Genomic DNA, 26,788 nt, shown 5'->3' on the forward strand with positions numbered 1-26,788 from the left:
TAAAAATGAAATTGTTACGGATTATACTTTTATTATCACATATTTTTTATATAATATATGTATACAACTTTAAATTTAACTTTAGAGCATAATATTTACACTGAATATACAATAGACATAGTTATAGCCAGTCTTGGATTTTGATAGAGAGAGAGAGAGAGAGAGAGAGAGAGAGAGAGAGAGAGAAAATGTCATTTTCTTTTAAATTTTGAGTACGAGATCATATGAATGATTTATACCTCAACGAACATTAGCAAATATGTTAGCAATATATTGGATATGATCAAAAGCGAAAAATATCTTTCCATTGACACGTAACAATGGCCAACGCACAAATTCAATTTCAAGTCTGGTTATAACGTTACAGGAACAATCAATTACTACCTATTCTTTTAATGAATCGCATTATACTATTCTAAAGTATATTTGCGCAACGTTATTATTTATTGTTATATCACATCGTATCATTAATCTAACATTGCAACTGCCCTTCCCTTTGATCTTTATATTTGCTTTCTTCCTCAGAGATGTTGCTTGCAAACTTGTTTCCTTTTTAAAATGTTCTTTCTCTTTCTACAAATTATCGGTGCTATATTATGGCGTAGATATATAATTTTTAAGACATTTTACAAAGTCGAGAAACGTGTAACTTTAATAAAAATATATATATATATAATATACATACACCTACGACATGGCGTACGACGCGTCGTTTAATTGAATTGAGATCAGTCGAGATGTATATCAATTTTTCAAAAGTCGCGACATGAACGTCGCGATTTCCACCCCCGTGTATCACGGTTAAGAGATGTGAAATGTGTAAGTTATTATTATTATTTTTTTTATGTAGGTATGACTACGCGCGGGCGAAAGCACATAGGTGGTTTTCGTATTCCATTTTACACAGTTATCTTTTATGTAATAATTAACGTCTGTCCCGATACAGAATTTTGAAATCAATAAACAGTTTATTTCGCAATTTATGATACTCACATTTTACACATCTATCTTATCTAGTAGACCTTGTTAATATTTGAACACAACATAGTGAAACTTGTGCGTGTTAATTATCAAAGCGGAAGAAAAATGTGAACGTAATTATTATTTCTATATAAATAATAGAATCGCTGTTGTGTTTAATAACTGCCGAATTAAATCACGAAATTATAGTTTAGTATTAGCGAGATATGAGCCGATAGATGTGTCATGACTAGACGCTTGAAATATAAATATAGCGCGAATCATTGTTCTCGTCTTGAATATATAAAACTTTGATCTCACGTCATTGATTTTCTACTCTCTACGGACGAGTACTGACTCTTCATTTTACTATCCTCAAATTTTTAATTGGTCCAAAGCATTAGCGCACTCTCTTCTCTTTCCACTATGTATATAACTCTTAATTAGTAAAACTATATCTCATTTATAATACTTTGTCTAAAATCAGCCAAATACTAAAAATAATAAGTACAGAATGCACTGGATGTGCCTCGTTATGAAAAACATTACCTTTAGCATGTAGCAGAGTGCTATTTCTTTGCTTTTAATAAGTTATTCATTCATTAATTATCAACATGTTGTTATAACGTTGATATAAAGCCTTAGTAGAGCATAAAAAATATTACTGTTTAGTGAAAAGTATAGTCTTATAAAGGAATATTTCTTTGATTTTCATCAACTCTTATTACATATAGTATATACAGATTTTGGTAAAGACACTGAATTTCTTTTTGTGAACCCAGTTATAGGATAAGATATAGCGCAAGCGACCCAAGTACGACGTAGTCTCGAAATAACAATGCTATGCTGTTACCAGAGATCTTAATGGCATAGCCGCTTTATGAAAGCCGTATTCGTTTTGCAAAATAAACTAATAAAGTAAGAAGTAAGAAATACAAAGAGGTAGCTTGAAAAATGCATAATGAGCTCGAACAAATAAAGCATGTTAATTGCGTTTTTGTCGTAAATTGACTCGCAATCGTTATTGTCCGGCAGTAATATCATCATTTTGTGATGCTTAGTGCGAAATAAAGCGACTTACATTCGTAAGTAAGGGGAAAGTAAGATCGAAAGACTATCGTTACTTACTATATCGTTACTTCGTACCATAAAACATCATAAAACGACTCTGACAGTAAGACGATTTGAAATGAAATGACGGGTATTCACGGCCGATGGAGGCACGTAGATATGAGAAATGTGTGCTTATTAACTAATAAACTAATAAGCACTTTCCTTCTTTCTTTCCTTCTTCGTATGTCGAGGTATAACACGAGGTGTTTTACCGTGTTATCAATTTTCTCATTATTGTCTTATTAAGCTTCATGATCGCCACTGTCTATTCCTATTAAAGATTCCGTTTGCTCTGCTTCAAGGTCTGGAATCCTGTGATAAAAATGTTGATTTCATTTCCATGCATCTCATTCACATATAGAGAGTACTATGTATGTATTGCAACGTTACAATTCTGGTCAATGCCACTATTGTTGTTGCAATAATATATTTAATTTTTAATTAGATTGATATCTGTTATTTTTAACAATATTATTTTTAACAATAATATGCGCGCGCGCGCGCGATCTCTACCTTGTAGATCTGTTGTTTCTCCTGCACATCCAGATGAAAAACCTTTTTATTAAATCCATAACGGGATCCCAATTGTCGTAATAAGATAAAAGAGATACTGTCAGAAATGCTAAAAGCATTGGAATACTTCCCAAATAGAAAATACAAGGATATTCAACTTTTTTCAAGAGGACCTCGGCTACCATTGACATGGGCATTGTTAAGCTCACAGCCATTGTTGCTACGAGAGATGATGTCAGAAAGCAGCCCCTGCAGATAGACATATAATCGAATGTGCAATCACTATTATTACCGTACCTATACGTAATAACGTATAATAAATATGTTGAATTGTATATTACCATAACCAAAGAACTTCGCTCAGAACAGTACCAATTAGACCGTTTATAATTAGGAATGTCCATTGATGACTATTTGGCCATTCGAACTCTTCCCAATGACCGTAATGAAGAATAAAGAATAAAGGCCACAAAAGTGTTAAATTGAATATCCCCACAAAGCCAAAAAACATTGGTATATCCATCTTGTCTTCGTGATCTACTTTTCTCTTTAAAAATACAATGTACGCAGCATAGAAAAAAGCACTGACTAGAACTAATATTATGCCCGTTGACATATTATTATTTTCTATAGTTAAATCCGAAATACCAACTAATACCTGTAAAGAAAGTGAAAAAATAAATGGTCTCTTTTAATCTCTTTATTCATATATCGCGTCTAATATCGCCTAACATAAGCGTGCGTGTTGACTAAAATTTTCTCTTGTATGAATGTAATTGAAAAGGGTAGAAGACCCGCCCCGTTGTAAAACGCGTTCATCCTTTTCCACGAATGATTTAATTCATTAATTGTAATTGTGTCGCGCTAATAAGTTCTTGCAACTTACCAGTCCGAAAATGCTAACTAGCACAGCAGCCAATTTAGATAGCGTAAATTTATCTCCTCCATTACTGGGGAAAGAGGCAGCGAGAAATAAAGTAAATAAACTGGAAGTCGAAGACAGTACAGTAACGATTCTGGCTTGGGTTTGCTCCAATGATATCTGGTATGTATAATTTGCCATGAACCACTAAAAGACAGTACAGTCGATTTAGTATGTATGCAGATACCGATAAACCGATTGAGATACCGGTGACGTTGAGTTGAATTTCCCAATATATTATGTTATTGTACTTACAAATAAGCAAAACATAAGGGCTATTTTAGCCACTTTTTGTACAGAGAATTTGTTAGCTTGTCGTCTCGCGTGTTCTCCAGCTCTAACACTCGCTTGATAACTAAGTCGCGCCAATAAAGCCTCGGTGGCATCGCTTTCCGACATATGGCGCACCTCCGCCAGCTTACTGAATCTTACAGAACGAATGGACGAATCGTCACTTTCCGTACCAGACGAACGATCGCAGTGATCCGGCGTTTTTATTGGAACAAACGTTGGATCGCTCTACGGTAAAACGAATGACCATTAGTACAATACAGCTGAGTGTGTCCTTATTCTTATTTTTAACACACGTGTATAGGATAAACATAAATTACTTTGTCAATAGAATTTTAACATTTTTCCAATGCAACTTATTTAGTCTCGATTAAATCTGTGATGCGCATACGATATCTTTGATGTATGATAATAAAATGTTATATGAAAACACACGTGGATTCGGTATAATAATTTCACACTTACTAGACTTGTATTAGCCTCCGAATAAAAGTTGTCGTCTTCCACATTGGGATCTATGAACTGAAAGAAAGTAAAATATATCAGAGAAAAAGAGAGAGAGAGAGAGAGAGAAAGAGAGAGAGAGAGAGAGATTGAGAGATATGTGTAAGCAAAAAGAAAAAGAATGATGTTTTATGCAAGTTCATAACATAACGAAATACCATATATGTTGCAGGTTTATTACATTGTTCCCGCCAGGGTGGCCAAAAACACAGGCCAAGTAAATAAAAGGTAAACATAGATGTTTTTACATATGTACTAAAAAATGGCTTTTCGAACGTTTCATCTCTGTAGATGTACTGAAACAGGACATATATATATATATGTATAAAATCATTGATTTTTCTTTATTATTGCATATATAATAAAAATGTTTAAATTAGTTTAAGGATAGTTGCAAACGATAAATATTGGGACGTAAGTTATGATACTCGCAAAGAATGCAAGATATAGGGAAAGATTGCAATAAAAGGATAAGATAAAAAGCTTGATCTTACTTTGGTAAGCTCGGAACTGGATACCCAAATTATATCAACCAGCAATAAAATTAAAAGTCCCAGTACGAGTCTTTGAGATTTATTCATCATTGCCGCGAGTTTATGAGGATCCTCCGCCATCCCCTGTTGCCTGCGCTGGCGTAATTCCACAGAACAGCTCATCTCGACTTTCAATCTCTTTCGATTACCACATTGTGTTTAAGTATATACGTTTGTCCCTGTAAAATCATGTAATATTCTGGCATCACGACAAGACGGATGAAATTAGTGTCATTAAGATAGAAACTAAGAGGGAGGTATAAATTAGACATTTCTCTCTCTCTTACCTCCCTCTCGTTAGTTTAAGAGCTTGTAATAGCCTTGTAATAATTACCAAATGGAAGAAAAAACTAATCTCGTGCGCTATGCGTTCGCTAAATCCATGTAAGAATTCCGAATACGAGACGATGCGAACGCGAGACAAGCAAAATTCGTGTAAACAGCAGTAAACAGGTGTGAAAGAAAGTGATAAGCGAAAAACTTGTAATTTTTTTCCAACGTCACACTGACAAGAGACACCTAACCTAACCGGCTGTTTGCGGCCCCGGCCTCAGCCGACGTGCGATTCCGCATTACATCGCTCTCTCGTGAATGAGCTTCGTATTGGTTTCCGCAATTCGTGCACCTTCTCCAAGGGAGAGTATACGTCACGATCGTCGCGCGGTCGTGGCAGACTTATCGCGTACGGTTTATCGCGCTCTCTCCAAGGCAACAAGCTGCGCGCTGCCTGCGCTGTCGTGTCGTCAGCTGTCGTCGGCGTTCGCCTACATCTTGGAGGGCTTGAAGCAGTTGGAGCGCCAGTGATAACGTGAGAGCAATAACAGGTGCGCGGCGCGTCAACGCAGCGTTATCTCACTGATATTTGATAGCACATAAACGGCCATAACACATACATATATCGGTAATATCAGCTCCGGCATCCGAGGCATGTTCTCTCTTTCTCTTTCTTCTCCTCTCTTACGTTGTTTAATTTATTTTCAACGCGTTAGGAATTATATATGCATGCAGGTATGCCGCATACGCGGGCTAATCGCGGCGCAACGCGCAACCGACCCGATCTTCCGCGTCCCAAGTTTCATTGGATTCTGCTCCATATTTCATGTTTCGTTTCGCATTCGTCGTCAGTATTATTATTGTTAATTGTCCGCAGTCCATTTGGCTCGACTCAGCTCGAGATACAAACAGCAATTATACATTTGGCGCGTATATGATGCTAGCGACATCGTTCGATCACTTCGATCACTTCGATCTCGCGATTGCTCGCGCTCGCGCGATCGATCATCGACAGTGGACGCGCGGTGCGGTTGGCAGTGCTGGCAGTGCTGGCACTGCCGACAGTGGCGACCAGTGGGGACCGCGCGGTGCCGGGTGCACCGAATGATGACAAATTCGGTTGCCATAGCGATCAAACTTACGAAACAATTCTCGCGATTCTATTCTCTCTAAATACCTGAGTATATCGAATGGAAATGGATAGGAAGCAGCGCGCGTAAAACAAAAAGAAAACTATCATTATTTCTAAGCCGATTGTTGGTTGAAATTATCGCAAAGATATATATAATGGCGAATGACATTGTCAGCAATGGCCGTTTACAGGAAAATACAGTTGTACAACGAACGAGAAACGACAGAGGGAAACGAGGTATCGAATATTATTATGGCTTCAAGTAAATGTCAAATCAAATAATTCAATGTATGCGTGATTCCCGATCAACCGATTTTTGACAAGTATATATTTTTCTTGTATGTACATACATACATATTGTATATGTATACATACGAGATCGTTTTGTCGCGCGCGGCGCGTCGCAGCAGCCGATCCCTTAATTCTCTTTGCCAGCAAGCAAGAACGTTATTTTTCCATCATTTCTTATATTCGGTGGTTTTGTTGAATGCTGCAGCGCCAGATATAGCAGCAATAGAGAGTCGTAATTGGTTGCTACATCGACATTACACGAGACACGAATACAGCGCTTGCAAGCTACTGATTGAGCAGGAATTAACGAAATCGAATGGTCATGAATACGCCAATTATTTGAAGGTAGGAGAATAAAGGCGAATGTATACGCACAAAAAATGAAAATTGGCATTAATCTAATCGCGCGCAATCGCGCGTCGGTGCATGGTAGCTTTGGGTATATGTATCTTGCCACTGCCCGCGCGAAACTGAAAATCTACTATAGACAAAAGCTGAACAAAGTCTTATTCGTGTAACTCGTAAATGAAAATAACTGTAAAAGTGAATTCCGTTTTTTCTGAATTTGTAAATCTAAAAGAATTATAAGTTTAATTTTAGTTATATATCATCAATTGTGTGTATCTCTCAATCACATTACAACATGATTAATGTATTCAGTTTCTTTAATGGTTTTTCCATGCAAAATGTGCAGCGCTTTATTAACACACGGAATTCACTTGTTTCCATTGTGGCAAAAAAAAAACGCTTTCTATTCAAAATAAAATACTAACGCACTGTACGCATGTTAAAAATTTACTATTTGACAAATCTAAAATTTTGTGTACAATGATGTCTACAATGAATATGAAATGTCAAAAATAATATCAAATTTGCGATCTGAGCGATATTTCTCATCAAATGTCACTTATCCCCAAAACACCCCATGTAAACAACTATATAAATATTTTTTCCTCCTTTAATTCCTTACGCGGTTATGTAATGTATGTATACATAACCGAGCTGTTTCCCAGTGAGAAATGATTTTCAATTCGATGTCGAATTGATGTCGAAATCATCATATCGATTTGACATCGAATTGGCCATCATTTAATCTCACACTGGGTTTATCCTCTCACAGGGTTTAATCCTTAGAAAGGAGGGCAAGATTCAAGATTCCTTGGATTGTTTTCAGACTGCATATAATGTAAATTCGACAAACGTTGATAATATTAAACAGATAGCAAAATCGCTGTAAGTCATTTCGAAAAGAGAAAGGAAAGAAAATTATCTATTAAGTAAAGATAAATAATATACGCGTAAATTTTTAGATTAATAATGGGAAGTCACAAACGCGCGATAGACGCATATGCGGAAGCTGAGAAGATATCGATTTTACCAGATTGGGAAATATATCATGGCCTCGGCAAGTTATTTACAACGCGATATATTTTATTTTGCGCAGCACATTAGCAAAGTTTTACAAGCTTGAATTGCGATGCACATAAAACAGAAAATGCTATTTTATCTTACCAGGAAAATGCTTTTACCTTAGTTCCATATTGCGCGCATAGAAATAATTAAGTAACTGCATTTTAAGTACTTGGCGCATGTTCTCTGCAGACAGCTGCACGTCATAATGCACGTTCGACTTTAAAGTAAATTTAAATGACGCTTCTTTCCTTCTTTCTTTCCGTTGATCGTTCATTACAGACAGAATTATTTTGTTTCTCTCGTTCGTAGGCGAGGCTCACGTGAAATTGAATCAATTACAAGAGGGCAAGAAACATTTCAAAAGATCAACGGAATTAACCAAAAGTGAATTACCCAATATCGATCTCGCGAGACTCTATCTTTCGGATGATATGATTCCAGAGGCTAGAAACGTTTATACGGCAGCTTTGAAGTAAGTAACGGTCGTTATCAGAACTATACGAATCGCGTGATTCTAGAAATATTATTTTCACTTTCATGTACCATTAGATGCAAACAAATAAAAAATATTTATTAATCTATAATTATTTTTCGATCACATCTTTACGACATTTTCTCATTTTCTCTCTCTTTTCTCGTTTCTTTTCTTATCTTCTTTTTCTTTCAATCAATCGTTCCTGCTTTTATTTTCGTCGCTTTCTTTATGCGCATGCAGCGGAAATCCTCAGAGTATAGATGCAGCGACAGAACTGGGTCTCTTGTATCTCAGAATCGGAGATACGCAACGGGCATTTCAACAATTTGGAGCGGCTCTGGCTCATTCGCCTAATTGCGTCAAGGCAATCTTACCTATGGCTTACATAATGCAGGTGCACGTAAATTTATAGAAATAATATCTCTTGGATAATTTTAAATTTGCAAAGGAATTTAATCGATCGCGACGACTCCGTCCGATCGTGTCCGATCCAATTATTTTCATTGAATTGATTTTCATTTAAAAAATTGGTTGTTTTGAAGTTATAAAGTAGATAAAGCGTTATATTCCGTTTTGCTTTAATGTAAATAACTGAAGGCATTTTCTTGCATCACAAAAACATATTCAGCAGATTAGATTAAGATTTACATATCCTTGCGTTGGACAGCGTACATCATATTTTCCAGAATCATCGAGAGTACGACGTGGCCTTATCGAAATATAAAGTTGCGGCACAGACCATTCCAGAATCTTCAATCCTTTGGAATAACATTGGAATGTGCCTCTACGCAAAACAAAAATATGTTGCGGTGAGTCTACCCTTTATTTTTGTTCTCTTTCTATTTTTTTGCCTTTACCTCTATATCGCTTTTTCAAATATCTCCTACTTCAGAGAGAGAGAGAGAGAGAGAGACGTACACAATATTGATTCAGTTTATAACAATACTTATTAAGAGACCGAGCGCTTTTACAATACTAGTACATAACAGGCGCGCGCTTCGAACGCGCTGCGTATTATATCCCATACGTTTTCCAATAACATTTATGCCAAATTACATTTTAATTAAAGAAATTTTAACAATTTTTGAAAAAAATAAATTTTCAAAAAAATTACATTTTAATCGGCCATTTTGAATCGGCCATTTTTAAATAAAATCACGATTTCTTAAAAAATAGCCACGTTTCAAATCATCTTTAAGATGAGCCCAGAAAGAAGTTTATATCTTTATTTTTCTGGAAGATATGAATTTTTAAACATTGGGGAAAAGAGACTTCTACGCAGGTAACACGATAATTCTAAGATAGGATTCTATCTGAAATTTTTTTCTTATCATATTTTATAAAAGCTAATATTTACGAAAGTTTTTTTTGCATCAAATACGGCAATTTTTTTGTTAAATATTCAACATATTTATGTCAACATTTACTAATTTAGATATATTTATGTATTTGTTACACAGATCAACATTGTATATACTACAACTCCACCGCTGCACATCGTCTTTGGTAATTAATTACTTTATATTTTATTTCTTAGGTAAGATATATTTAGAAAAAAATTATATTAAATATATGAAACAATTTTTTTTTACAATTATTAGAATAAAAATATTAAAATTTTTAAATAATAATAAATGCAGCAGTAAAATACCTTGTCAATTATATTTGTAAATTATAAATTATATTCTTAAACTGTTTATCTAAATGTATTTATTTCTACGATTATATAACTATATTTAAAAATTAAAATTGTTTCATATTAAGCTAAAAAAATTATATTACCTCGTAATGCACGAATTATCTGGGATTATTGAATGCGGCAATAATTCTTTCTTTCGGCGAACGTTTCTCGTTATTATTTTAAGATTTTAATAACTTCCTGTTGCACGTTACGTTTCAAAACAATTTGCTTTTTAATTAGAAGTGATAGATGGGTGGAAACCATTTTAAGAAAAAAGTTCAACAATACGTTTATATTCTAAATTTTTAATTGTTTATTAATCTGTATGCAGAATTCTTATACTCACAAAAACAAAGTACTAGGAGAATTTCATATTATAATACATTACATTTCTTATATACCTCTTTAGTGGCGAATGCAATAAAATACAGATTGCTTAACGTAGCCGAGGTAGTGAGCACTTTTTTATGTGCTACGATGCAAATAAAGTGCTTAAATATTCTATTATCGATAATTTTGCAATTAAATGATCTAGACAAAATAAATTTTAAAATATATGTTCAAATCAATAATTTGGTTATACATATACTGGAGATCTACACGTTTTGAAATAGAAAAAAACTAATGCTACATAATGCAAGATTGACATCATAAATCCTCCTTTGTGATAACGTTTTTATTATTATGATATGGTTAAATATTTTTCCTTATCTCAGCTATAAGCTCGTTTTTTGTAAAGTCATATACAATGGAACATTATTTTTGGGGTACCAATCCAAATATTTTCAGAATTATAAAAATCCAAAGCTCATATATGTGTAAGAATACAGGAAAATATTTACCAACACTTACATTAATAAAACTCACAAAAGGAGGATTAAATGCATCAATTTTGCGATAAAATCTGCGCATACAATGGTATTAATATTAAAACTTATCAGCTATCAGTTATTATTTCTTGTTTTTAACTGAAGTATACCTTTAAATTGGTATATATCTGTATCGTTACATTAATTCTTCGATACCTGTAAAAATAATCTCACTTCTTAAACATATTCTTAGAGCTTACAAATACGTATTTAAATCTTATTTAACTATTACATTTTTTATTAAAAAATGTTTGCCAATAACAATTTTTTTTACTGAATTTTCAATAATAAAGAAAATTACGTTCCTGTAATTTGTCATAAAAAATATGCAGAATATTTACTTTTATATAATGGCACAGATACCCATAAAAGTAAAACTAAATTATTAACTACACCTCATGTTTAATAAGTAATAGTATTAATAAGTAATACACTATTACTTATTAGACTTATAGTAAATATTAAATTATAAAATAACCCTACAAGTTATTTATAATTGTAAAATCAAATTGAAAATAATATTACCTTCTAATAAAGTATTTAAAAACTGTTTCTTATTCACTATCCTCTATTAATTTCTGTGCATCTAATGTTTAAAGAAAATTTTTTGAAATCATTTAATACAGCCGTAATACATATATGTATAATATAAATTCATTTTGTAGTTGGTACTTAATTAGAAAGAAAAATGTTTAGAATTATATGTACAATTTTTCTGAGCCGCATAATTATAATATAGTCTTTTATTAAAGTTGTAATTTCTCAAATCGTAATATATTTTTTGTAATAGCTTTTTATAACAAAGTATATTATTACAAATTAAATAACAAATTAATAGTTAAAACATACATTCTAACAACTTTATACGAGTTCATAATTGTTTTCATAAAAATTTAACAGACTAATAGCTCAGAATTTTGAACAATCTATATTCTATAATATATATATTTAAATAGCCGCACACACGCATACATGCCTATATATATCCTCGATTTTTTCATAGTTGGGCCTTACAGAATTATTAAAACATATCTCCTACATTTGTTAATGCGTTCAATATTAACATTTACCGGATGACGTTTGTTAACGCATTAAAATTTGTTCTTATGTCAAGCAACGACGTTAGCAGAAATTCGCGAGAAATGTTCTTGAATATACATCTCAGTATATTTGATGCAATACTGAGATATCTTCAAGTTCTTTACAAAGTATATGTGTTAAATATTAATCATCTCTGTACAAAATAAAATTAAAAATATTCTCATAATTCACATTATAATTTTGGGAATATACTAAATTGAAATATATGTATTATAAGAAGAAAATTAGCACGTTTATTAATTATTCATATAACCGACAAATAACTCTTTTGTGGAATGTTCTTGAAAAAATACTGCTATATCAACATCACTATTTTCTGTGTAAATGATAAAATAATACTCAATATTTTATTGATGTAGAACGGGTTAGCCATATTTTATAGATGATTACTATACAGGCTTTAGTATATATACAGTCTATGTGTTGACCTTATCGTTTTGCCATTTTTTTTCAGTAAAGATAAAATTATTAGATATTTTTTATTTACTAATCTGCGCAATCATTGCGCCGATATATCTATATCCGCAAAGCATCTAAGAAATCATGAATTTTTATCAAACAAATAAAATATATTATAAATCTGTTTCAATCTAGATAGCACATATATTAAAAATCGGGGTATAAGAGACATCGTATATTCCGATTTTGGATATGCGTGCTATTTGGAAAACTGCAATTAAAATTGTAGTGAAAATAATTTTCCGCGAAAATTTTACGCATCGAACGCATACTAAATGATAAGAAATTAAAAAACATTCGGCGCAACATTCGTATTAATATACTTATTAAAGCCTATTATACTAATTGTTAGGATTGGAATATTATGTTATTTACGCGAAACGCTGTAAATCTGTTACATTACTAGATTCGCGTTTTCGGAACTGTATGTACAAAGATTTCCTTTTTATACCATAATATACACATTCACGATATCCATTCAGATACACAACAATCGACAATCCTTGATAAATTGGTTTGTCATACTTTTAAATCACTTTAATTTTCACATTTATTCGTATATTGTTCGATATGACTTGCGTGCGTATGTTCACACGAACTTTCGTACACATGTTATCAGGAATGTCGCGGATTTGTTAATAATGCTATCAATAATCACGAATGTTGAAGAAGATTCAGCTCGATGTAGCCGCAATATATATCTTTACATTGCATTATAAAGAATGAAATGTAAAGTTAAATCTTTTTTTTCGTGAATATTGATATCTCGATTTGTAATGTCTAAAAAATGTTCGCTATACATTATTGACAAAATTAATTTGTAATATTTCGCAAATATGAATTGTAAATATAGCATACGTATCTGATATATACATACTTCTAGTTTTTCTACAAACTATTATTTGCGTCGTCGTATCATGCAAAATATATGTTTACATTGTCATTTATCAGCAATGTATAGCGTTTCTTTATTAGACTTATTAATTTCTACGACTAATTTACGTCATTCATAAAATCTTATATTAACTTTATAATCTTTATATCGGCAGCGGTTGCAGTCCGTGTGTACACACATTCGTCAGATAATATTAGCAATTATCTATCAGCTACAGTACAATTATTCATCGTCTTGAATTGAGCGATGACCGAGATTATTCACTTTTGCTTAGACAATGTTTGCACATAAAATAATAAAGAAAATATAATAATATCAAGTATAAGAATTAACACTTTGCGATTCGTCCGCTGCGGTACACGTTATTATCGCCCAAAAATATCAATTTTATCGACGTATATATGTATCGATTGTTGCACGCAGTTGTTATAGATTAAAGCAAAATGTTGCTTGCAATGCAAACGCTCAATTAAACGGCCCTCAATATAATATGGGATTATGTATAGAATATTGTTTCAAAATAACATATATACACAAAAAAGAAATACATTTAAATATTTAAAATAAAATTTATAATTTACTTCAAAGATTCGTTATAACTATATAAATGAAGCTTTTTAACTCAGAAACATTATTTTCAACTACCTGAGAGAATAGAAATAAATGCAAAAATTAAAAATTATTATATTTAATGATAAGGAGAAAATATATAAACTTTACATTTAAAAAAAACAAAATATTTTTATCTTGATATATAATTTTATATTGACATTTGTTTGCGGTTAAAAAAGTGCGGCTCAGTTCGTATGGCCATAGATTGTTTCACAATCAGTCAGAAATCAATTGTTGCTGTAGTTAAATATAAACTGCGGACCGCAAAGTGTTAATCAAAGTAAAACATATATAAAGGCTCATCTAAGTCACAAAACGCAAACGCGGACGCAAGATGATGTTTCTCTCTTTCTTTTTTTTATGTTTCTTTTTTTTCTCTGCGTTTACGTTTGCGTTTTGCGTGTTGCGACTTATGTAGACGGGCCTTTATGAACATATAATAATAATAATAAAATTAGCAAATTTTTTGGTTAAATATATAATTCAGACCAATGAAGGAATGTATATGTAACATGAAATTGGCACCTAAAAATGCCTCTCTTTCTCTCTCTCTCGTCACGTGCCTTATCATCCACGGATCAAATTCAAATAAAATAACATATTTATCGCGCGTATTTAACGCCAATATTTAAAGCCAATTGATAATTCTCTTAAATTTGGCCAATATTTTATATCATAGATAACGAGCCTATTTACGATTGTCGCCTCGGCCAATATTCATTATGTTTTTCAATAACGAAAATTAACATCGCTGTCGCGAGAAATGGAATATTTTCGAACACATTGAAAATATCGCTGTTGACATGATACGTAAGTCAATAAACGATATTTATGTATTTACATTTAAATAATGCTAAAACATCAACTAAAATTGATAATTTATCATCTAACGACGAAGGATACGATTGCAACAATAAGCGTTGATATACTTAGGCTAAACGTATCTGCGGACGCACACTGAAGATAATCTTTGTGATAATACGAAGGTGGATGTTCGTCCCCTGGCTTACACCACTCGTTCCTTGCTTTAAATTCCGCCTATAAGAAAATTAAGTAAAATCGGTTATTAAGTTATCTGGCTACAGCTGGCTGTATCTGTTATGTATTGTTACCATAGATACATATTCATACCTGACAAATATCTCGGCAGGGGGGGCAAATTAAAGCACCTTTATGCAACCAGCCATTCTGCATAATTCTTATAACGATCTCCTGTCCGGCATGGTAACAAGTATACGTATAATTGCTGACCTGAGAAAAGAGATGAAATTGTCTCTGAATTTATTCGTATGTAGTTGCATTACGAGAATTCTTAGAAACATCCGCAAAGTCGTTAGAAACTCACCATAATGTGCAGTCTCCCAGCTTCGCACTTATACGAGTAGCAACCGGAGCCCCAATGCTGCCACTGACGCGCTTGTTTGCAAGTTCTCTCTTCCCACATGTCATTAGTGTGGTCAAAACACCTTGAATGAGGACCGTACTTCTCTAATGCAAAATTCTTGTCCGGGTCTAAAAGAAAGACGTATTTCAAGCGAATTTCCGTTTATTTCTTCGGGACGCGCACGCGATGTTGTATGTGCCCGTATGTAACTTACGCGGATTATTCTCCTCGTAAAGGCAGTGAGAACCCCTGACTACTATATTCCGCGCCCTCCACGTGAATTCCTGTATGTAAGGACAGTAATCCGCCAGAGATACCGAGCCGCCATAGTATTGTTCCTCGCCCGGCGGTACGTGGGGAATTGAATCGAAGTTCTGCAATGGAAGAAATCGTCAACTGAAATTCTTCACATACCGCGAATATTCTCACACGCTATCGATGTAACATCGCCTATGCAGACATTCCGTTTGTACGCGCGCGCGCGCGCATCTGCTTTAAAATATTTCAATAGATTACTAGATATTTCTTACTTGGTATTTCTGGGGCAGCGGTTGCGAGTGTTTCACCAGGTTACACAAGGCCACTGAACTCCGATCATCCGTACATTCGGTCTGCAATGGATCCTGTTTCACTTTATTGCAAAAAGGATGTATCGACTTCCCTCTGAAATATTTAAATATTCTCATTTAATTATTGCGACACGCGGTTTATTTTTGTCGAATATCTCGCGGTGTACTCACGACAACTTGGACGATTTGGTGGATATCCATTCCTTGCAGGATTTCATAGCGAAATCGCATCCCAGATTTTTCCCCCAGCCTAGCTCTTGCGCCATTGAATAGTTGGCGCTGTACCAACCAGTATCTTCCATAAGGGCGAGCGTTATCCTCGAGTAAACTGGATTTTGCGTGTGTGTCCCTGTCATGGCTTCGTTCTGAATAAACGGAAATACCAATCTATGATATAGTTCAGCAAACGTTTAAATTTTTTGTTGAAAAATTCAAATGCGAGAATATGCGCGGAAAGAGTAATTTTGCTGGATCCAGATCTAAAAATAATTTTTGTTCAATAATCAAAATAATTTTGTGGGAAAGTCAAAATAATTGCTAGAATATCAAAGCGTTTTATAGCAATGCTTGTCATTTTTAACATTCCAACAAAATTTTTTGATGATTCAACAAGAATTAATTTTCAGACCTTTCAACAAAATTGTTTTTTCTATGTGTGATTTTACACTGCAAATTTATCATACTTTAGAATTAGGATAATAATAACATAATTTTATTAAAAATTTAAATTAAAAAAATTTTAATGCTAAAAAAACTAATGTATCTTTATTTCGTTTTATACCGTGGATGTTTGAAACTGTTGGTGTCGTTAGTGTAACACGTGCAACGAAGAGGATTCAACATTACGCACCTCAAACACGCGTTTCTCCCAATGTGTTAGGGCTGTGCCGTCCTCACCCTGGTCTTCCAATTCTGCGCCCTCGAGTTCCGGGCAATTGAAGTGTGCTTGAACCTCGGCGCGGACCCGAGGCGTGACTATCATTTGCATGGTCCTCGGCACGTAACCGCCGTGCACTTGCCAGCGAGGCCTGACCACGGTTTTGATCGTGTCCTCGCTCCACTGGTGCGTTTGTAACCTACCCGAAACGAGTATCGAACGTTATTAGCATATGCTGATTTGGTAGTCGAAAGCGACTGCCGTCGCCCGGTATAATAATCTCATCGCTGACATCATATATCATACAACTGCATTCGCGAATGCATCTCGCTCGCAATTGAATCGGCCTTCAATAAACTACTATCCGCGAACAAGTAAACGATAAATAATAAACAAAATAGCAGAGATTCTTCGTAATTGGAGTTTTTTTAATTCACTATACAAAATGGAAAGTCATTAATTCAAAATCTGTATGTATACTTTAAACTACAGTTTTAAAACTTTTATCATAATTATTCACATATTTTTTCAATTTTTTATAATTCTGCTTTTTTTATGATATCGTGCATTACTTTTTTTTACTCGCTCGATTTAGATTGACGAGACTATCGGCGTATGTAACATATTTACTATGTGTCAAACGTTGAATATCTCCGTGACTTTGTGCAAGTGTACGACAGATAAATACAATTATACTTTAATCTCTCTCTCCCTCTCTCCGTGTGCGTATTTTCTTTCTCTTCGTCTCCTATATAAAGTGATTGATGTGATACGTCAGTGAAACGCTGTTTTCGACAACGAACGGCCCCTCCTATATATCCAATTTCAATATGACGGATGAATTTGCGAATGGCCATTTTGCTGGGAGCTCACGAGCACGAGATGAAAAATATTATTACGCTTACGCGTCAATACAAAACCGTTCGTCACCGTATCTCATATGCATAAATTGTTAGCGGCACAGAAGCGGAGTGTATAATATGACAGAACGCGAGAAATATGTTCGTGAGAAAAAAAGCGTCAATTTCGTATTATGAAACAACGCGCGAAGGGGATTAAAGTCGTGTTGTAAGTTCCATTTCTTGCTCGTGTGCAAAAAAATATTAAATTTTAAATCTCGGAAAGTTTTCTATAAAATTATTATATATCGTACGATATAAAAATTAAATAAATCGCACGAGCTAAAAGTATTGACGATTCGTACATTATACTGTCAATTATTGTTATGTTTATTATAATTTAAAGTAGTAGTGATGTCGCTATTATCAAATGCTTCAATAATGCCAGTAATTTGCATTTACATAAAATAGTTCATTGGAAAACGGATAAAAACCATTGTGTAATTAATTAGCATTAAAAGCTCAATGTCAATTATGAATAAAAACAAATTGTGCTAAACAGGAATACTGCACGTTAAACGACAATAATTGTTAGCTCGCAATTAACAATTTAATAATAATAAATTTGATTTATTCTGTACATAAAGACAAATGTACCTCTAGTGTTTTACAAATAATCATCTGACATTATATCGCCGTGTCGTGTTATAAGGTCTATATTCTGTCGAAATCTAACATTACAAAGATCTTCTCTCTCTCCTCTGCCCCTCTATATACACGTTACTGTAGATTAATGTAAACCTTAAATGTAAGAGGATCTCCGTGGAGGTATTCACGTGCGGTAGGCTGAGAACGTGCAAACTTACGAGCAGATAGATAACAGGAGATGCAGAGAAATGCTAGAATTTGTAACGGAGACTGCACAGTCTGTGATACGGAGCGAAAATGGACGGAAAGAACGGCTAGAAAAGTAGCGAAAAACGACGGAGGGTAAAATGGACTGATGTAATGAAGGGGAGATAGAACAGGAGACAAGAAAATTAAAAAGGACGAAGAACGAACAGGAAACGAGTAGCTATTTCCGACAAAAATCTCTGTCCCTCAATTTAAGTATTGGGACGTCGTCGGGAAAGAATCATAGAACTCTCTGGCAGAAAGTTCCTGAGAGTTTAAGAAGTTCTGCATACATTACCAAGTGACTTCATAATTCTTATAATGCTATGCAATGCGATGAGCGATGTCCCACTCTATATTAGGAGAAAAGAGAGAGAGAGAAAGGGAGTTCTATCTGCGCCAACATTCGAAACGCAAATCAACGCGATAATTCATGAGATCAACTGAAGAAACCAGACACACTTGGAGAGAACATACTGGAAAATTATACGCCGGAGCGAGCGTTAGGAAGAGACTTGTGAAGAACGCCGAAGTCATTTCTAAAATCTATTATCCGGTCCGGAACGCTGTGGATCTGTTGCTGGAATTTCGCGATTCCGGGGTGGAAAGGCGTCGATTTTCGCCACTTGGCGGACAGACCCACGAGCGAGATAGCGAATTGAGAAGGAGAGTCTGGGAGAGCACATGAGAAGTAAGTACGAGAGCACAGCGAGAAAAGTAACGGATGGAGGACGGGGAAACAGACAGAAGGGTACGTGAAGAAAGATCGTATGGGGAAGAGCTCGCATCTGCCAACGCTGGAAGCCAGTTCGTTACGGTCCGTCGACTCGTATAGAACGGGATACCAGGAATTTTCCAATTTTAAAGGCAGATACACCGTCAGACAATCGTAGGAGCAGAAAGGAGAAGAATCGCTAACATATCGTAGTCGAGTGATGAGATGGCGAAGCAAAGCAAACCTTTTTTCCTCGCTTTCTCGTTATAGCAATGTAACAATTTCAGTAAAATTGAAGATGAGAAATTCACTTTATCTTTAAAAATTAGAATATAATATTATCTTATCAAAAAGACAAATTCGTTACATTCTATAATCAAATTGAAAATCGATGAATATAAAAATTGTTTTGTGAAATATTACAAGCGTTTGGTCAATAACAATATTATTTCTTATCCATGCTCAAATGCTGTCAGTGCAACATTCTAGTTTCTATTCTCGAGAAGCCGTTAACTTTATGCTCCGTCCATTGGTAGAAATTTATGTTGAGATAATCGTAGCTGGTGTGTGACATTTTATATTCTAACGAGAGTATAAGACACTCCTTAACTACGTTCATCGTATTTGCATGCAAATTTAAAGTATACCCCCGCATTCGCGAAACTATTCATCGTGGAAATAATTTAATTTCATACTCAATGAACGAGCTAATATAATGTGCGCGTCTTTCATGCGCGATAATAAAGGAATCTTAAAATTAACGTAAGACGTACAAAAGGCAAACGTACTTTTCATTAAGGGGTGGTTTCCCGGTATCGCTTCTTCTAGGCGTCCTTGGCTCGCCATTCTCGTCTCTGTAGAAAGCGTATAAGCTCACGGAAAATCCTAAAGCGTGCAGGATCTCGTGTTTAACGGTGCTGAGCAACGTTTCCAACTCCTGTGGTTTCGTGCTGATGCTTCCCGGGCATAGGTTGGCATGGCCAGCTATCGGTCTGGAAGTAATTTAGTTCGCTTCAGCAACCGCGAAATCTCCCTTCGTCTTTATTTTAATTATAGTGTCTCGAAATTGTATTAGTCCTTCTATTATTATTTCCTTGGATTCCTTGGAAAATACACGACTTTTAAGACGTTTGCCAGGTAAATACATAACTAGTGAGAAAATAAATTTGCGTACCAAGCATAATTTTTGCGAAGAATATCTAGATCGATATTAAAAGCTGTGTAACATATGTTACACAGTAAAATGTTTTTTTTTCATACCCGAATATTTCAAAGATTTTTCCATAAGCAAGCGGCAACGCGGCGACGGCGACGCACGAATATCGTCGATTTATCACGATCAGACGTCGTGCGAATAATAAACTTCGCGCAACGCCATTTACATCGACCGTGGTAGGACGTGCGCGACGTATGTACTTGACAGAAAAATTTAATCTACTCAATATGCGTTCACGTTTCGGCGGAGTCATAAAATTAGACGTCAAATCAGAGAGTTTTGCTTTTGCAAATTTCCGCGATTATAAATTCAGCCCTATAAGGTATTTTCTCGATTGCAAACGACTTGTTTTCACACAGTCTAAAAATAATCAACTTTTTAGCAACATACAAGCAACAAAATAAATATATTAGAATTGATTCTGCTCATTTTGTTCCATTAACTTATAAGGCATAACGATTCGTCGCATAAAATAAAATATATCGGTTTTAATTAAAATCATTAATATGAGAGTTCGCTATTGTTAAATCGCTCGCTTCGTACAAACAATCTCTCTTATAAATCTTGTCAAATATTTAATCCGACATTCTCATGAAATATATTCATGCCAGATGGTGTTTGCCTTCATCTCTACTCCGTTCATACAAATAGCTAAATTTGCGCATGTTTCAATCATGACGCACACTTATTCAATGTATTAATGTATTATTAATGACGTTCTCACATATCAAAATATCGCGAAAACTAAATTACTAAATAATGATGAAGAATATATTTCTCAATTTACACAAATAAACCTATAATTCTGCGAAAATCTGTTTGTATTTTTTACTTCACTATTAATGACTATATTAATGACGCAATAATATGTAAAACTTATTAAGAATATTAGGTATAGTACCAATTAAATTTATTATACAGCTTATAAAGTTGTTAAGTGTTGCTTTTATCGACTAATTAAATTTGAACTTACCGATCCAAAGCTGCTTCCTGTTGACAATGAGCAGCGTAGGCTACTGTTAAGCCCTTGTGACATCTTTCAGTCTGCATAGCGGATACATAAAAGACAAAATCGGCACCGTCGATTCCCGGACCAGCTTTACTCCCTTCAGCTATTCCGCAATTATGTCCCGTCGCGTTACACGTTCTGCAAACCTGTATGAACGTGCAAGAATGAAGATATATAGTAATTACAAAAAGCACTGTTGTAATTTTAAAGAGATCAAGCAATTTTCGATTTCGAAATAATTATCAGTCAAAAGTGAAAAAAGGTATTCGCGTATCTTTTGACGTCGAAGGATTTTACACCGGCATAAAATGAAATTACATTGCTCATCGTAATAAGTGTCAGACACGCAAAATACTGCAAAGAAGATTGCAGCCTGTAAGCGACGAAGTATCCGGAAACATTAACGCTGACGAACCGGAGCGGAATCGCATTACCGTCAAGACACCTTCGGCGAGGAGGTAAATAATTTTACGCCGTCAGCGAATACCGTCAACAAGGGTGATGACGCCCTCGCCCTAATAAGTTATCCGACACCAATTCGCCTCTCTCAGGGCCACTCATCAATTAGCGCCTCTCGTTTCCAAGCTGCTGTCGTTAAAGCACATCCCCTCAGTACGAGTCACGGTAATCGATCAAGATGAAGCGTCAATGAAATATTGTACCTCTTATTTCGAACATACATGATCTACGTGGAAATGGAGAGATCTTGTCGCGACTGTAATCTGTTATTTCTTACGAAAAGAACAAAGTTTCTCTCCACTAAATTTTATTTCATATATTACAAGCTTGCCATTAATATCTGCGAATAATTAAACGAACATATTAAATGTCACAGTAATTATAATTACTAACATAAATTATATACGTTGTAGTACCGTCATAAAATTCTGATAAAATTTTAAGTCTTTTAATTTTTTAAAAATAAATTCTATAATTCTCAATATTTAGTAAATCGAAGTTACATCCCGGAGACAATTAATAATTTTTGAATTTTAATAATATTAAAAATATCGGATTGAGAAAGTGTCTAATGTTGAACACACTGTATTTATTCAACAATGAAATAATAATAAAATAATAAATTCTTTAATATGCCAAATTTTACATTAATTATATTAATCTAATTTTGATATTTTTTATTGAATTTAGCCTTTAATTAAATTATTACTGCTCGTTTATCATTTAATACAAACGAAATAAATTCTGACATATAATAATTCAAATAGGTAGAATATTTTTCTAAATTCAATGGTTACGCACAATACGTAATAGCAGAGAGCATAAAGTGCAAAATATCCCATAAAACATATCCTTTATCGATTTTCGATCTTTAATAAAAATTTAAATGGATATTGTTTTTTCTATAATTTTTAATATAAAATATCAAATTCGATATTAAAATAATTATTTAAAATTAATTTACAAAATGAAATTTTTGTTAAAATATTATCACGAATTTTTTACCATTTCATATAGTTTATAAACAGGTAAATAAGTTGTCAATTTCACATGATTCCCTAATGCCCAAAATACCAATGCTCGATCTACTCCTTTGACTGGCTCCGATATTTATTGCACGGTTTAACTCGGCTTAGAGAACTTATCGGGTAATTACTTACGTCAAGATGGTCCTCCGGGACGCGTACTTCACCGCACATAGTAACAGGACGGCAAGTATCTATACAGTGTGTGTGGTGGTCCTTGACGAAAACTTGACTGCTCTCGCATTTCCTGCAAGTATACCGAAATGCTGGAAATTATTCACGGAAATAAAGCTTGTCAGAATTAGATTGTGAGATATCGCGTTTCCGCAGGCGCAACAAAACACCGGAAATTGCTCATGGAAATAAAGTTTGTCGGAATTAAATTATAAAATATCGCGATGCCAGACACTCACGCGCTGAAATTGTTTAACGTTATTTAATACAAATTCTTAATGTAAATTAACTTGACTTCCGGTGCGAGACATTTATTCCGCAAGCCTGTAAATACAGAAATTTCAATATAAATTCTCATAAGGATTGTGTAAGTTAAACTCCATGCACGTTCAGTAAAAACGATTCCATTGTATTCATGTATAGATTTTTCCATAAGTACATCTTGTTCTGAAGGAAGAAATCTAGCTATCAAGACTTACAAGTGAGAGAAATAAAGTTTTATTTTCCCTTTCTATTGGACACGCTCTCTGCAAGAACCTGCGCGGAATTACTAGCCGTCACTTAAGCGAAAGCACTTGAGGAAGTCGACTGAAATTATGGATATTAACGAAAGAAAATCAGAAACGAGTGGCAATCGTTTTAAATACGAAGGAATATAAAATATTTACCAAAAATCCGCGTTATATAGAACAGATTAACTCGGAGAAGATTAACTTACAATTAAATTAACGGCAATGTCGTAACATCGATATAATTACAGATATTTCTATACATCGGACATTAATTTATATTATCTTCTCTCATCCGTATTATTTCTCAAATGTATATTTTCAAATATGTAATTTAATTAAATGAACGCGTCTGTGTGTGAAAACGTTTTCATACACACGTGCCAATAAGTATTTAAATGAGAGAGAGCTTCAGATTAATATTCTATTAAAGTCTACTTGAAATTAGCTCCTGTGTAAACGTGCTATGTAAATTAATACAGCATGCGATAATATTGACGTGGTATTACAATGAGCTGACTATAAACTTCACACTCTTCCCTTTTCCCGGAGTACTGTGTACCGCCCACGCGTACCGTTTTTGAGTGGTATTATCTGACGAGAGTCAAAGCACGACAGCGACTCCGCTTCGGGACATCCCGATGGAAACTGAAATGGCTATCGCAGGACAACGATGTTCCATCGACGCCGGACGATATCGACCCGGTATATACTTTTATAAGGTAAAAGTGGATACGACTATATCAGATACGATGGTGCTACTGGCAAGCAAGGATAAAGAGGGCTCCAGGGAGAGGTGAGCACTAAAGAGAAGGTGCACTTCGCTAAATAAACGTTGTGACACAAGCATGTTCGACATCTCTCTCTCGGTAAGAAGACGTTCTCGCTGATGTTGCATCGAAATTGAAAAGAGATACGACACGTATCAAGTAGTGAATTTCTTCGTAAAAATTGAAATTAGTTAATAACTTCCGGTAGAATATAAAGAAAAGATAGGTATGACATCCCATACATAATTATCTGTGTCGTAAGTTTGGTTAAATAAAGAATAACGTGTTATCTAAAAATTTTTTATACAAACAATCTTTATATAGATACATAGGTATGCCTTTTGTTCGTTTAATTGATATTTTTGTTGAAAGAGATGCATTAATTACATTCTGACAGCATTACGCATAAAATATCAAAGTCATGAAAATATCATGAATATTAAATTTACTATAAATGATTACAATATACACAATATATTTCGAGCTATAACAAGAGAGACGGAAGCGAGGGGGGCAGGGAGGGGAGGGGAATTAACCAGATCTGATATCATGAACGAACTGGTTAATTTTCACCGAACAATATGCGGATAACGTTAGCGTCCGATATTATGCGACATTGATCACTGCAAATTGGATGAAAGACCATGGGGGAATTAATTAATGTCGCATCAATAATGAGAAAAATGTCTATTATTAGCGCTATGTAATGTAAATCGTGTAACTTGCTGACGTACAAATTTCGCAACTCTTTCACAAAGAGGAAAAAGGGATTAACTTTCCGGCGCTTACGTGAAAAATTCTAATTGTCTGCTAAATCTGGGCTTCCAGGGGAGTGCCAAACGTATAAGTCGCTAATCGGATCACGAATTCTGATTGAGTTGATTTGCGTAAGGCAAAACAGTTTTCTGATTCCACCGAGGAATTTCAGATTAGAATTAGGATATCTAGTTGCTCTAGATCTATCTAGAGAGACTTTCGGGGAAAAGCTATATCCAGCATACACCTACCATGCCCGCCGCAGTGAAAATATTTCTTGTGTTCTGAGATCATGTCGTGTATAAGTCTTTCAATTTCTTGAAATTTACGATTTCGATCTTGTGTAACATCGAGCTTCGAAATCGACCGCGCAGTGGTCCATATAGGAAGAAACGCCGTTCGTAAATAGTACAGCAGTTTCCAAGCAATTTACTGTTCCGTTAAGAGTATCCTCCGGCTTCTTATTCTTCTTGTCTCTTCCTCGTTCAAGACCCTCGCCGAGAAAACGGAGGTGCGACTTAAACCGTTTCTCTATTGCCGACGCGAGATACATTCTTGTCAAGATAGAATCTCGCAATTTCGGGGACTTCGCAAAGTCGGCTTGATATCGCTACCGGTTTTTTCGTGAAAATTATGCGCATTTTCCTTTCCCGAAGGGAAGTGAAACACTTCAAAATGTCTGCTTATGACAGCAAGAGCATGAAATGTACAAGATATCGAACTTATTTTTATCTTGAAAATTTTTTCTCTTAAAAAATATCGCGACATTAATAGTTCAATCATAAGCCAGAAAAAAAATTTTGCCTAAATTACATTTTAGCGGAATAAAGTAATATCTTTATCTTTTTACCTTTTATAGTTCATTTATCATTTAATTTCTCGAATAAAAACAGAATTTTAATTTGAAGTCTAATTATTACGAATTCAAAGAGACCTTTAAAATCTCACATTCTTGATATTAATGTATGATATTGATTCTATTTGATATTGATTGTACGATATTCATTCTATTCTTTATAAAAAATAATTATATAATAATAAACGAGAGAGAGAGAGAGAAATAAACTATTCATTCTTCCGTAATAAAAATTTACCAATTTACACGCGAGATATGGGACAAACATAATTTTCGTGTAAATATGTCATGTTTAATGCTTATTTATTAAAAATTTATTTGAAACGTATTTATTGTGTTCTCTCTTTCACGTCCGAGACGATAGCAATTTATTTCATAATAATTGCCTCATATTTGCCTAACGTGCAAATTTAATCCAACGTGGAAGCGTGGGCTTACAGAGTTAGCGCTTAATCCCTTCGGGATGACGATTGATCCCACCAAAATGACGTTCGATCCCATCTAAATACACACATATGTGCAAACGATGAGTAAGCGAAAACCTTCTCTGCTACGGTAATCAGCGATACGTTACATTGGCAAACGGAAACATGTATGTAATATGAATCACATATCACGATAATTATACAATTATTATTTATACAATTATTACACACACACACACACACACACACACACACACATATGTATATATATATA

The 26,788-nt window shown here is 34.3% G+C and overlaps 3 protein-coding genes across 5 annotated transcripts in view; 1 reads left to right on the top strand and 2 right to left on the bottom strand.

Moving 5' to 3' along the window:
• Positions 1-14: 14 nt before the first annotated feature.
• LOC105449889 (solute carrier family 35 member F5) lies at positions 15-5,643 on the bottom strand. Of its 2 annotated transcripts, XM_011689339.1 has the most exons (9): positions 5,171-5,643; positions 4,798-5,015; positions 4,462-4,599; positions 4,265-4,321; positions 3,764-4,027; positions 3,473-3,655; positions 2,928-3,244; positions 2,587-2,835; positions 15-2,385 (listed from the first exon to the last, which is right to left on the bottom strand). In XM_011689339.1, the coding sequence occupies exons 2-9, from the start codon at positions 4,957-4,959 to the stop codon at positions 2,316-2,318; spliced, it is 1,440 nt and encodes a 479-aa protein (XP_011687641.1). In that variant the 5' UTR covers positions 4,960-5,015; positions 5,171-5,643; the 3' UTR covers positions 15-2,315. The 2 variants fall into 2 exon arrangements, with proteins under 2 accessions (XP_011687641.1, XP_011687642.1); XM_011689340.1 differs by lacking the exon at positions 4,462-4,599.
• A 497-nt stretch (positions 5,644-6,140) lies between these two features.
• Positions 6,141-9,388, top strand: LOC105449888 (Bardet-Biedl syndrome 4 protein homolog). 2 transcript variants are annotated; one of them, XM_011689337.1, is made up of 7 exons: positions 6,141-6,478; positions 6,738-6,877; positions 7,653-7,765; positions 7,843-7,937; positions 8,255-8,417; positions 8,661-8,814; positions 9,107-9,388. In XM_011689337.1, exons 1-7 carry the CDS (start codon positions 6,397-6,399, stop codon positions 9,371-9,373), a joined length of 1,014 nt encoding a protein of 337 aa, XP_011687639.1. In that variant the 5' UTR covers positions 6,141-6,396; the 3' UTR covers positions 9,374-9,388. The 2 variants fall into 2 exon arrangements, with proteins under 2 accessions (XP_011687639.1, XP_011687640.1); XM_011689338.1 differs by lacking the exons at positions 6,141-6,478; positions 6,738-6,877 and adding an exon at positions 6,892-7,459.
• A 5,357-nt stretch (positions 9,389-14,745) lies between these two features.
• Positions 14,746-26,788, bottom strand: part of LOC105449891 (leishmanolysin-like peptidase) — a 251,269-nt gene continuing 239,226 nt past the window's right edge. The window contains exons 5-14 of the mRNA XM_011689342.1: positions 23,160-23,271; positions 21,505-21,686; positions 20,104-20,307; positions 16,841-17,066; positions 16,162-16,355; positions 15,952-16,084; positions 15,636-15,795; positions 15,383-15,549; positions 15,169-15,288; positions 14,746-15,075 (exon numbers count right to left, since the gene is read on the bottom strand). Coding sequence (XP_011687644.1) covers positions 14,920-15,075; positions 15,169-15,288; positions 15,383-15,549; positions 15,636-15,795; positions 15,952-16,084; positions 16,162-16,355; positions 16,841-17,066; positions 20,104-20,307; positions 21,505-21,686; positions 23,160-23,271 — 1,654 coding nt within the window. The 3' untranslated portion in view covers positions 14,746-14,919. The remainder of the gene's footprint in view (positions 15,076-15,168; positions 15,289-15,382; positions 15,550-15,635; positions 15,796-15,951; positions 16,085-16,161; positions 16,356-16,840; positions 17,067-20,103; positions 20,308-21,504; positions 21,687-23,159; positions 23,272-26,788) is intronic.

Source organism: Wasmannia auropunctata, unplaced genomic scaffold, assembly GCF_000956235.1.
Source record: "Wasmannia auropunctata unplaced genomic scaffold, wasmannia.A_1.0 LD336071.1, whole genome shotgun sequence".
Taxonomy (NCBI): Eukaryota; Metazoa; Arthropoda; class Insecta; order Hymenoptera; family Formicidae; genus Wasmannia; species Wasmannia auropunctata.

Coding starts and splice junctions, on each gene's coding strand:
- LOC105449889 (XM_011689339.1), bottom strand. CDS start 4,959: ATGAGCTGTTCTGTGGAATTACGCCAGCGCAGGCAACAGGGGATGGCG. Junction 3,245..3,472: donor TAGTTAGCATTTTCGGACTG/GTAAGTTGCAAG, acceptor CTTTCTTTACAG/GTATTAGTTGGTATTTCGGA. Junction 2,386..2,586: donor AGAAACAACAGATCTACAAG/GTAGAGATCGCG, acceptor TTTTTATCACAG/GATTCCAGACCTTGAAGCAG.
- LOC105449888 (XM_011689337.1), top strand. CDS start 6,397: ATGGCGAATGACATTGTCAGCAATGGCCGTTTACAGGAAAATACAGTT. Junction 6,479..6,737: donor AAACGACAGAGGGAAACGAG/GTATCGAATATT, acceptor TGAATGCTGCAG/CGCCAGATATAGCAGCAATA. Junction 6,878..7,652: donor AATACGCCAATTATTTGAAG/GTAGGAGAATAA, acceptor ATCCTCTCACAG/GGTTTAATCCTTAGAAAGGA.